The sequence below is a fragment of the Schistocerca serialis genome, chromosome 6, assembly GCF_023864345.2.
Source record: "Schistocerca serialis cubense isolate TAMUIC-IGC-003099 chromosome 6, iqSchSeri2.2, whole genome shotgun sequence".
NCBI classification, from domain to species: Eukaryota; Metazoa; Arthropoda; class Insecta; order Orthoptera; family Acrididae; genus Schistocerca; species Schistocerca serialis.
Window position 1 is genome coordinate 543,144,157 of NC_064643.1, and position 13,594 is coordinate 543,157,750.

At 39.9% G+C, this 13,594-nt stretch overlaps 1 protein-coding gene across 1 annotated transcript in view; it reads left to right on the forward strand.

Moving 5' to 3' along the window:
- LOC126483828 (fatty acid synthase-like) overlaps positions 1-13,594 on the forward strand; it is a 394,620-nt gene that overhangs the window by 165,886 nt on the left and 215,140 nt on the right. The window contains exon 12 of the mRNA XM_050107027.1: positions 7,595-7,824. Coding sequence (XP_049962984.1) covers positions 7,595-7,824 — 230 coding nt within the window. The remainder of the gene's footprint in view (positions 1-7,594; positions 7,825-13,594) is intronic.

The following is a 13,594-nucleotide window of genomic DNA, read 5'->3' on the forward strand; positions in this document are numbered from 1 at the left end:
TTCCTGATTCTCTAAATTACATGGAATTTGTGCCTCAGACTACTTCTTTGTGCAGATTATGCTGCCTTGCAGACTCACATAAACTCAAGTAACTGTAAATTTATAACAGTTGTTGTTGTTGTTGTCTTCAGTGCTGAAACTGGTTTGATGCAGCTCTCCATGCTACTCTATCCTGTGCAAGCTTCTTCATCTCCCAGTACCAACTGCAACCTACATCCTTCTGAATCTGCTTAGTGTATTCATCTCTTGGTCTCCCTCTACGATTTTTACCCTCCACGCTGCCCTCTAATACTAAATTGGTGATCCCTTGATGCCCCAGAACATGTCCTACCAACCGATCCCTTCTTCTGGTCAAGTTGTGCCACAAACTTCTCTTCTCCCCAATCCTATTCAATACTTCCTCATTAGTTATGTGATTTACCCATCTAATCTTCAGCATTCTTCTGTAGCACCACATTTCGAAAGCTTCTATTCTCTTCTTGTCCAAACTAGTTATCGTCCATGTTTCACTTCCATACATGGCTACACTCCATACGAACACTTTCAGAAATGACTTCCTGACACTTAAATCAATACTGGATGTTAACAAATTTCTCTTCTTCAGAAACGCTTTCCTTGCCATTGCCAGCCTACATTTTATATCCTCCTCTCTACTTCGACCATCATCAGTTATTTTGCTCTCCAAATAGCAAAACTCCTTTACTACTTTAAGTGCCTCATTTCCTAATCTAATTCCCTCAGCATCACCTGACTTAATTAGACTACATTCCATTATCCTTGTCTTGCTTTTGTTGATGTTCATCTTATATTCTCCTTTCAAGACACTGTCCATTCCATTCAACTGCTCTTCCAAGTCCTTTGCTGTCTCTGACAGAATTACAATGTCATCGGCGAACCTCAAAGTTTTTATTTCTTCTCCATGGATTTTAATACCTACTCCGAATTTTTCTTTTGTTTTCTTTACTGCTTGCTCAGTATACAGATTGAATAACGTCGAGGATAGGCTACAACCCTGTCTCACTCCTTTCCCAAGAACTGCTTCCCTTTCATTTCCCTCGACTCTTGTAACTGCCATCTGGTTTCTGTACAAATTGTAAATAGCCTTTCGCTCCCTGTATTTTACCCCTGCCACCTTTAGAATTTGAAAGAGAGTATTCCAGTTAACATTGTCAAAAGCTTTCTCTAAGTCTACAAATGCTAGAAACGTAGGCTTGCCTTTCCTTAATCTTTCTTCTAAGATAAGTCGTAAGGTCAGTATTGCCTCACGTGTTCCAGTATTTCTACAGAATCCAAACTGATCTTCCCTGAGGTTGGCTTCTACCAGTTTTTCCATTCGCCTGTAAAGAATTTGTGTTAGTATTTTGCAGCTGTGGCTTATTAAACTGATAGTTCGGTAATTTTCACATCTGTCAACACCTGCTTTCTTTGGGATTGGAATTATTATATTCTTCTTGAAGTCTGAGGGTATTTCGCCTGTTTCATAGATTTTTCTCACCAGATGGTAGAGTTTTGTCAGGACTGGCTCTCCTAAGGCCGTCAGTAGTTCCAATGGAATATTGTCTACTCCGGGGGCCTTGTTTCGTCTCAGGTCTTTCAGTGCTCTGTCAAACTCTTCCCGCAGTATCATATCTCCCATTTCATCTTCATCTACATCCTCTTCCATTTCCATAATATTGTCCTCAAGTACATCGCCCTTGTATAGACCCTCTATATACTCCTTCCACCTTTCTGCTTTCCCTTCTTTGCTTAGAACTGGGTTTCCATCTGAGCTCTTGATGTTCATACAAGTGGTTCTCTTATCTCCAAAGGTCTCTTTAATTTTCCTGTAGGCAGTATCTATCTTACCCCTAGTGAGATAAGCCTCTACATCCTTACATTTGTCCTCTAGCCATCCCTGCTTAGCCATTTTGCACTTCCTGTCGATCTCATTTTTGAGACGTTTGTATTCCTTTTTGCCTGCTTCATTTACTGAATTTTTATATTTTCTCCTTTCATCAATTAAATTCAGTATTTCTTCTGTTACCCAAGGATTTCTACTAGCCCTCGTCTTTTTACCTATTTGATCCTCTGCTGCCTTCACTACTTCGTCCCTCAAAGCTACCCATTCTTCTTCTACTGTATTTCTTTCCCCCATTCCTGTCAATTGTTCCCTTATGCTCTCCCTGAAACTCTGTACAACCTCTGGTTCTTTCAGTTTATCCTGGTCCCATCTCCTTAAGTTCCCACCTTTTTGCAGTTTCTTCAATTTTAATCTACAGGTCATAACCAATAGATTGTGGTCAGAGTCCACATCTGCCCCTGGAAATGTCTTACAATTTAAAACCTGGTTCCTAAATCTCTGTCTTACCATTATATAATCTATCTGATACCTTTTAGTATCTCCAGGGTTCTTCCATGTATACAACCTTCTTTCATGATTCTTAAACCAAGTGTTAGCTATGATTAAGTTGTGCTCTGTGCAGAATTCTACCAGGCAGCTTCCTCTTTCATTTCTTAGCCCCAGTCCATATTCACCTTCTAAGTTTCCTTCTCTCCCTTTTCCTACTGACGAATTCCAGTCACCCATGACTATTAAATTTTCGTCACCCTTCACTATCTGAATAATTTCTTTTATTTCATCATACATTTCTTCAATTTCTTCGTCATCTGCAGAGCTAGTTGGCATATAAACTTGTACTACTGTAGTAGATGTGGGCTTTGTATCTATCTTGGCTACAATAATGCGTTCACAGATTTATAACAGATGAAAGCAATATATACTGTTGTGACTCTTAAGGTTTTCCGGTGGATTCATCTCAGCTGAAAGAAATGCTCTACGAGAATTGAAGACCAAGACATCGTCATCTTACCTGCTGATAAAGGAAATGCTACTATGCTTCTCTCACGCACAGAATATAACAATATAACAGCAGGATGTACAATCTGCTCGAAGATCCTGCATTAGTAAATTAAAAAGTTATCTGACGGGTAGGATCCAGAGAAAAACTGTGGAACTTATCAGGAAGAGCTTGATTCTAGCCAAAGTCACTAAGTGTTTGCGTCAATAGACAGAAGTTCCTCCTAGACTCTACGGCCTACCCAAGATCCATAAGAATGGGGTGCCTCTCCGTCCCATTGTAAGTAACATAGGAGCACCTAATTATTTTGTTGCCAAATACCTGATATCAGTATTGGGACCTCTCATAGGCAAGTGCGACCAACACATTCGAAACTCTGAATATTTCATAGGTCACCTGAAAACTCTTAGATTGCAATCATCAGATCTGTTTGTAAGTTTCAATGTTGTGCCTCTTCCTACAAAGGTGCCCTTGCAGGACTCTTTGGAGCTCATTAGCAACAAGTTTGAAGAGGACATAGTAGCATTATTTAAACATGTGCTTACTTCAATATACTTCTTATTTCATGTCCAATATTTTGAACAAGTGGACAGTGTCACCATGGAAAGCCCTCTGTCTCCTGTGGTGGCCAATTATTTTATGAAGTACTTTGAAGGAAAAGCACTACAGTCAGCCACTCTCAAACCTTCTTGTTTTCTGCGGTATGTGGATGATACATTTGTGGTGTGGCCACATGGACTTGATACTCTACCTACGTTTCTTCAGCATCTGAATTCGCTCCATCTGAATATAAACTTTGCAGTGGAAGTGATAAAAGATGGTACTTTACCTTTTCTTGATGTCCTGGTATGACTGAAAGCAGATGGAACCTTGGGACACAGCATCTACTGCAAGCCAACGCATGCAGATCTATATCTGCAAGGCCACATGCTGCCATCATCCTGCACAATGTGGTAGTGCATTACGTACATTAGTTCATAGAGCACGTGTGGTATCTGATCCTGAGAGCCTGTCGAGTGAAATACAACATTTGAAGACAGTGTTCTGACAAAACGGTTATTCTGAGATACAGATACATAATGCATTCAGGCCCAGCTGAGTTCAATCTATGGAGCAGAATAAAGATATGAAGACACCCACCTCTTTGGCCTTTTTGCCGTATTTTGGTGCCATGTCATCAAGAATCGGAAGGGTCATCGGAAGATATGGAATTAAGTGTGTTTTTCAGCCTTCTGCAAAACTGAGAAACCTGTTGCGTTCGGTTAAGGATGACCTTGGCCTGAGGAAATGTGGTGTGTACAAGATCCTGTGTTAGTGTGGAGCAGCGTACATAGGCCAGACATGCCGCACAGTACAAGAATGCTGTGATGAACATCAGCGTCATACATGCCTCCGTCAACCGGAATAGTCGGCAATTGGGGAACACTATCTGAATGCAGGACATTGTATGATTTAAGAAAAGATGGAAGTTTTATCCCCGGCATCATCTTTCTGGGATTGTGTCATTAAGGAAGCAATACATATCCATACAGCCGATAATCTCATCAACAAGGATACCGGATTTCAACTGAGCACAGCCTGGAACCCTGCATTGGCTGCTATTAAATCACGATGCGGGAATCAAGATTCTTTGATAACGGGCCTGTCATAACATTGGCCTAGTACGACCATTGGTGAGTAATGGTCGCACTGTTGACAGATGCAGCATACAGCGCACACATGGGAGAGCATTCTTCATGTGCGTGTTCTAGAAACGGGGCGTCAACATGCACATTAGTCGTACATAGCCACCAGCAAGGTTGAACCACCTGAAGATGTTGGACAGTTGCTCCGAGGAAATATTGTGGAATTTGCACAACGTGATCCGGCAGCAAACTCGTGAAGACTATTTACAATATATACTGCTACAATATATATACAATATATATCTGCTGTCTCAGAGAGCTGAAACTACAGTGTAGTTTCAGTTCTCTGAGACTGCAGACGTGTGTGCAAGTAGCGCTTATGTGTGTGTGTGTGTGTGTGTGTGTGTGTGTGTGGTGAATCTTTTTATTGGGCCTATGACGACTCAGCATCTCCACTATATGGTGAGTAGCAACTTTCCTTCTGTAGTATTGTTACATTCCATCCTGGATTTTCCATTGTTTGAAAAGTATACTTAAGTCACATAGTCTTTCCTACGACTGTGTACTTCTTGGAAAGATCATTCTACTGAAAATGCAGTCCATGGAATTGTCAGTATCAAAGTTGACAATTTATACACTTCACTGAACCTGAAATCAGGCCAAGTTCTTTCATTAATGTCACTATCTCATATGCATTCTTCAAAGAAATCTTGAGTGAACTATATGGCACAAGGAGTTCATTTTTCAAAGCAACATGCCTAAGAGTGGTCCAAGATCTGATGATAGTTTGCGTAAAAGATGGTCAAGAGATTGATAGTGTGTAATTTTCATTGTACTTAGAGTAAAGCAGGTGAAAAAATTTCAACTTATCAAAAGAAGAGAACCTTTGCTCTCTCCCAGACAGAATGTGATCAAGTACTTCAAAATATGAAGGACAGTAAATGGCTATTTCTGAACTCAGTCTCTTGACTCTCTGTTTACAATTTGTATCACAGTTTTAAGTCACTTAGATTTTCCAGAAAATATTGAAACAGTGTTCCCTGTCAGATTACAGCTGTCCTGAAATCTTAATCTTCTTGCTGCAATACACAATGTCATAGCTTTTGGTTTGCAGTATGTTATACAAGACATCTGTGTAACTGAACAGATTAGAAAATATTTCCAGCAAGAATATTGACTGGAAATTGTTCAGAAAAAGCAAAAAAAAAAAAATCCTGAGACTACACCACTGCATCACTGTTCCTATTATCACTGTTATCCAGAACACTGGCAAGAATTATAAAATTATAGTCTGTGTTCTTTAACTGTGTGGTCCATATGGACTAGAAGGTCCACCTAGATGAGGCAAGTGATGGCTTCTATCTTTGACTAAATTCCTGTAATGCACATGGTTTTTAAATGACTTAGAAAAAAATGAAGAAAGATCTCCTACAGTTTGGAAAAATGCTTAAAGTCCTTTTATATTAGAGATACTTCTCTGCAAAACAAAATTTAATAAATGAGCATGACAGTGATTGAAGAGAGCTTTCACATATTTTGACAAAACTGTACTCTGGAAGCCATTAACATGTCCACTCATTACTGATGCTCCGTATTATGTCTAGCCAACCAACTTCTCTGCAATGACAAATTCATTAACTAAGTGTTCAACATAAGCATATAAACCAGTAGCTGTTCTGTCTGCACTGACATCATTAAAACAAATGAATCTTTCATTGATATTGCCTTCATGAATGTAACACAGCACTGTTGACAGTTGTGACTTACACAATATCTCAGACATTTCATCAAGCATTATGGCTACAAAGTCGGCCGATTTTATTTCTTGTTTCACAGATTCCTTGACTACCTCAGAAATAGCTTTAGCAGTGTAATTTTGGCAGATGCAAAAGTTACTCGAAATATTGTAGATGTACTCAAGTGTGCCTCTAAGAAGGAGTCATAATTTTTCAAAACATTTAGTAATTGCAGATAATTTCCTTTGTTAATAGAAGCATCTGACTCGTTACATCCTAAAAATGGGAGCTCTTGTTTAGCTAAATATCACACTGCATCAATGAATCTTTCCGGAATTTCCATGTTCATTTTAACTGGTTTGTTGTGCTGGCTAATATTACTGTGATGCAGCTCATTTGGTAGGGTGTGGACTCTGTCCTTCCCAAACATTTTTGACTACAAAAATGACTGCATGTAAGTTTGGGATTTTGAATGTCTTTGTTGGCTGACTGAAAATTATTTAAATCTGGAAAACTGTGTTTATTCCATGCTGACTTTTCTCTGGAAAACAGCAAACACAGCCAATAGAAAAGTGTATTTGAATCGGGATGACTTGTCAAACAACCAACACTATCATCCTGCAAAACAGAAAAAAATGTCTAGTGTAGCATTCATTTTTGCTCTTATGCTCTGATATTAGATTAGGTAATGGTAGCTTCAGCTTGCCTTTTTTAACTACATCCAGTTTTCCTTGAAGTGACCTAATGGGAAATGGTCTTTCTAGCAAGTGTTTCCCAGCTACATTTACTTTCATTGTCAGATGTTAATTGCAACAAAATCACTAAACACTATCTCAGTATTTTAGATGATCACACACATAGCTATGTGGTCAGGTTAAGGATAGTGACATTTTAATAAGTCATATTGAAGTGGTTTTATCACGTCTTTAAGGTGTGTTGTAACAACAGTAAGTAAAAACATTATTCATTATTCATAGAACAATTGAGGTACTACAGAAAATATTGAAACTAAGCATTAAGTAAAAGGAGAGTGGTAGAAGCAGTGCATTGTGAGAACCAAATTAGACTATTGCATAAAATTGTGCTACAACAGAAATACAATTGGAAGTTCCTAATGTTACGAGTTTCATTGTTTGTGTTCCCATTAACAGGAATAAAACCATTAAACTAAGAAAGTTATTGCAGATTTGTATTAATAATTAAAGACGCTGAGTTTTGATACTATTTAAGAATATTATCTCTGCAATAACTGTTTTGTAAATATTAGTTTTCCTGCAATTTATTGTTGTATATGATGGGAGAACATTTAGAGGTTTATTGAACTTTACATATACAATTGTTATTTACTTTCTGAAGATGGAGATAACTTTGTAATTCTTGTATTTCCTTTTACTAGGTATGGGTTATGAACAGATAAAAGATATTCTTCCTCCAGGAGTTGAAGTAGCATGTCATAATTCTCGTAGTAGCTGCACACTTTCTGGTCCAACAAAAAGTGTTGAAGACTTTGTTGATGTACTGAAGGGAAAAGGCATATTTGCAAAAACTGTGAATGTTGCAAACATAGCATATCACAGTACATACATCAAACCAGCTGCTCCACTTCTTCTTAATTATCTAAAAAAGGTAATCATTTAATATGATTATGGTAGTCCTGAGATTTTCCCATCTGATTCACTTCACAAATAGTCAAAATTTGATTCAGTTCAGTTGGTATTGTTGACAAGCAGTACTCACAATTATGTGCTTTCATATATGGTAAATTTCTGTTACAAAAATCAAGCTAAACCATTATCTTAGCAAAGTTATCAGGCAGTGATCTTTAGTAAACCTGTTTAAATATTGATATCTTGTACTTTTAAATCTAAGGGTAGCTATCTTAAATGCAACAATTTAGGAAGAGATAGACTGCTACTTACCAAAAAGAGAACATATTAAGTTGCAGACACACACAGTTAAAAAACACATACACAAAGCTTTTGGCAACATCCTTTATCACCAAAAAAGAAAGAGAGAGACACACACACTAGTCATACACACAAGTAAGCACACCTCATGCACATGACTACCAACTCCAGCAGCTCGGACTTGAGTTGCCGGAGTTGGCAGTCGTGTGCATGAGGTGTACTAGCCTGAGTGTATGAGCCATGAGTGTCTCTCTGTTTCCCATTCACCATTTATACACACAAGCAAGCACACCTCACGCAGTCATGTGTGCATGAGGTATGCTTGCTTGAGTGTATGTATGATGTGTGTCTCTCCCTGTTTCCCTTTTCTGGTGAAGGCCATAACTGAGAGCTTTGTGTAATTGTATTTTATTGGGCATTTCTGAAACTTAATGTGTCTTCATTACAGTAAGTAGTAATTTATCTTTTCCTACAATGTTAATTTTCCTATGTTGAGTTTCCACTGTTTGTTATCTTAAATGCAAAATATTTGACAACCAGCTTGTAGTAATGGATGTGATGGGATTTTCTTAACCAGATCTAGCTAATGAGATGAATGAAGAAACATTTTTGGACTCAAGTTCTTTTTAATTTTTTAATGTGTGGGGGTGGGTGGCAGATTTTACCATTAGTACAGCATTATCAAAATTAAACATTATGATTGAAGTGGCTAAATGATATTATTATGAGAGGGGCATGTAACACTATCAAATTACCTGTAAAGGAAGGTTTTGAATTTATTTGTGCTATTAATTCTTACTTTAAAACAGAGTTGATTTATCCATTGATATGCTTCCTAATGTTCAGTGAAAGACAGAAAGTGTAAAAACAATGGTTTTGTTTGTTATAAAATAACACTTGCTGCTGCCAACCTGGATTTTCTTCTGTTTCCTGCATACTGCATTTTGTGAAATAATTCCCACTCTGTAGTGCATTTTTTGTGTATTACACACAGCTAATCCATTTTCTCCATCCTCCAAGAACTTTGCTTCTACACCAAACAGAAAGATTCAGTATTTTGGTACACTTCAGCATTTTTCTGACATTATGTAATTAACACACTACACCTAAAAATGTCTAATAAAATATGTAACTGTGGAAAACATTGGACAGAATTTTATTCTCACTAACAAGTACTGCAGGAACACTCCTAAGCAGTACCTGTAATGAAGTAGTATCTGCAAAAAGGCTCACAAATCTCCCTCAGATCTTGACAAGATTTAAATGTGGTGCAGAGATAGTCAGCTTGCTTTAAAAGGATGAGAATGTAAAATAATGCACGTCACAAAATGCAGAAAAGTGGTATCCTGTGACACCAGTTGTGATTCATTGATATTATATTCAATCAGTTATCTCACACAAATATCTCAATATAGCAATTTGTATGGATATGACTTGGAATGGTCAGATAGGCTCAATTATAGATAAAGCAGATGGAAAATTGGAAAAATACAGTCCTTCTACAATGTGGGAATTATATTCCTCACTGAACACATCAGGTGGATACCATGGGTTTGCTGGATGTGTAGCGTAAAATGGGCAGGAAAACATGGCAACATTGTAACAAAAGATGTCCGAATAGTAGACTGTTCCTTTATTGGAATGTTAACAGGCACAAATACTTACAGAACATATTTGTATTGTATTGTATTGTATTGTATTGTATTGTATTTATTGGTCCAGTAAATCTTACATGTACAGTACAGCACATCAGATATTGGACAGGTCAAAGTATATCTTATAATTAAAACACTTTAGAAACTAGAAAATTATGTTCACAAAATTTTACAGCACTTCATATACTGGGCAAGTCAATGTGTAAGTTATAATTAAACCACATTAGAAACTTGAAGTTTACAACTGAATACATGTATAAGCCAATATTAACGATTAAAGTATTTGCATGATCCTCACTTAAGCTCTAAGGATTTTTGAGGAACTCTTCTACACTATGAACTGACATGTACACTAGAGAATTACATTCACAGAATTTTGCTTCATATACTGGGCAAGTCGCTATACAACTTATACTTGAACCCCATTATAAACTTTAGAATTACATCTGAATGTATTTATAGGCCAATATTAATGGTTACAGTATTTGCATAATCATCACTTAGACTCTCGAGGATTTTGGAGGAACTCTTCCACACTATAAAAGCAATGTGTCAACAGATATTCTTTTAATGCTGCTTTAAAATTTTTTACATCTGTCATTACTTTAATTTCTCTTGGCAATTTATTGTAGATAATTTTTCCATGGTGTAATGTTCCTTTTTGGCACAAACTGGTTTTTGTATGGAGTACATGAAAGTCAGTTTTCTGTCTTGTATTATGATGATGAACATTTTCATTTTTGGGGAGGATACTAGGATTTGTTATTGTATATTTCTTTATAAACATTGCACTTTCAAATAGGAAAATACACGGAAGGGGAAGAATCCCCATCCTTTTAAATAATGGTCTACATGATTTGTTCCTTTTTATTCCAGCCATGATTCTCACTATTCTTTTTTGCATCCTGAAGAGTTTTAGGCAGGATGGCGAGTTACCCCAAAAAGTGATCCCATATTTTAGGACAGAATGTATATTAGAATAGTAAACTGTCATTAGACAGTCCTTATGACAGCAGTTTTCTAGCACTCTCATTAAATAACACATGGTACTTAGCTTCTTTAATATGTTGTCAATGTGAGTTTCCCATCTAAGATTATCCTGTAGCCAGACCCCCAGAAATTTTGTATTAGGCACACTTGCAATATCCGTGTCTGACATTTGAATTTTTATATCCTCTTCAATGTTTCTCTTGATATTATGAAAATTTAATGCTACTGTTTTGCTTTTATTTATTATTAGTTTGTTTTGGTTGAACCAGTTTACAACATTTGTTAATGCTTCAGACAGTCTTGTCTGTAGTATCTCTGCAGTTTTCCCGCTGACTAATATGCTTGTGTCATCTGCAAACTGGATAGTGCTATGGTACTGGTTGGCTGATGTTAGGTCATTTATATATATCAAAAATAGGATAGGGCCCAGTACCGAGCCCTGCGGTACTCCATATTTTACTGCTTTATAATCAGAATAGTGTCTTGTTGATTTATTTTCTTTGTGAAAATGTATTTCTACTACTTGCTTGCGGTCAGTAAGATATGATCTAAGCCAGCTGTTAGGCATACCTCTGATACCAATTCTTTCAAGCTTCTGCAGCAATAGAGTGTGGTCTATGATGTCAAAAGCCTTAGACAGATCAAGGCATATGCCAGTTACTTTTTGTCCACTATCAATTTTTTCGAGTACTTCACCCAGAAATTCATATATTGCTGTTTCTGTTGATCGGCCTTTCCGGAAGCCATGTTGGGTTGTGGATAATATTTTGCAATTTTCTAGAAAATCTAGCAACCTCTTATGAAAAATTTTTTCTAGTATTTTAGAAAATGTAGATAGCAAGGCAATAGGTCTATAATTGGCTATGTCTTCTTTCTTACCCTTTTTGAACAGTGGTTTTAGTTTCACTGTCTTTAAGCAGGAAGGAAAGACTCCATTTGTTAATGAACTGTTGAAAATGTGGGCTAATGGTATTGCAATGAGGTCCCCCTGAAACAGGAGAATAAGCGCGACCGCTTCCCGGTGCAGTAATCAGTCCATATGAGCTCACATTAAGCTGATAAGAACAGATTTTTATTTCCAGAGATAATTCTTAGTTACAGTTCTACGAAGTATAAATTTAAGAAAGAATATCCATGACTCTATACAATGCGAGTTTTACAATTTTATTAAGTTTAGATAAAATAAAATTTAGAAAAACGGTTCTAACCGTACTTAAGTATTGTATTGCTATTCTAGTTTGTGGGTTAAGCCCACTACTTAAATATTGAGAGAGGCCGCGTTAGGCGCGGTTACTTAAGTATGTCATCCTTAAGAATATTCCCGCGGTAGGCGCGGCCTTATTTATGTCAAACCAGGGGTATGTTGGACCTAATTTAGGAGCTATTTTATTTTATTCGATTCATCTCCATGCCCTGACAGCACACTGCACATGCACGGCTGCCAGCGGCTGGTGTGCCACGCACGCAGGCGGGTCACACACAGCCGGACTTCTCCCCTCTGTCCGCCTTGCGGCAGACGTCACCGGGGTGTCGTGGCAGGAGGGCGTTGCTTCCCACGCTGGCTGGAGACTGCCGGGCAGTAGGCACACGTTTGGCGCCGCCTAGCACCGCGCCAACCGAGGTGGGGGCCATATTCGGCGGACACCACGGAGGGAGGGGCGCCAGGCAGCACCGCACGCACCGCTACTGACTCGGCACTGCTGCAGTGCGGCGCGAAGGTGGTGTAGCGCCGCTGGTCCCGCGTCGTGGAGGAGAATCTCGACACCGACGTCACGAAGGCACCGACCTCGAAGTTCTCCGACGACTGCAGTCTCGAGGGTCTCGCAGCCTGACGTCAGAGCATGCCACAGTCTAGGGGGACACATACTGGCGGTGGCCAGTAATGTGTTCCACGTAAATGTCGCGGGACCACTTGATGGTGTCAGACACCATCAGCCGCCGCATCAGTTGGCAGTAGCGGCTAGCGATGCCTAGGTGCCGAAGCACTGCATCGTTCTGGCGGTCCCACGCCCCCAGACTGCCAACAACCAGGGCGTCGACAGTGACGGAGTAGCCGCGAGCGGCTAATCCGCGCGCAACGTCGGCGTACTTTATCCTCTTCAGTTGCCGAGCGTTGTCGAGCGCAATCCGCCTATTCTCGAAGGGGATTGTCACATCGACGATGGTCACAGTCTTCGCGGCCTCGTCAGTTATTACGAGGTCCGGACGCAGCCCACTGCTGTCCCCTATGACGGCTTGGTTAATCCTGATGTCAGGAACAGCAGCGTTTCCTCTCCTTGGCCGCCCAGCGACTGCTGTCGCGAGGCGGTTGAGGACCGCGTTGTGGCGATACTGCAGGGCTGCTGAGTGCACCATGCACGCGTTAATCACGTGCGGGAGCGTCTCGTTGTTGTGGCCACAGCGTCGGCAGGCTTTGTTGTTGTTTGCCCGCCCATCAAAGCGGCGACAACCGTTCAGAGGCACGACTCCGAGCCTGGCGCGATGGATAAAGCGCCAGTCTGCGAAGCGGGTGTATTTGCCTCCCGCTATGAAGTGGTTGGACGCTGTGGACTCCCTGGTACACTCGAACACCTTCCCCTGGTCAGGTTTCCTGAGTAGGAGGTTGCGCAGGCGCTGCCTCAGACACTCGCGGAGCGTCCGCGAGAGGAGCCGTTTGGCGCCCCCTCCCACCCGGACATGCTCGACGCCAGTGTTGACGATGCGTCCCACGCTGTCATCATCGTGTTGTGGTCCATCGCCGCCATCATCGAGGTGTCGTGTAGTCACAGGCGCCGTCCCCTCCGTGGCCGGCTGCGTCACCCCTCCGATGCCGCCGTGTTCCGCGTCGTCAGCGATGGCGGGTCG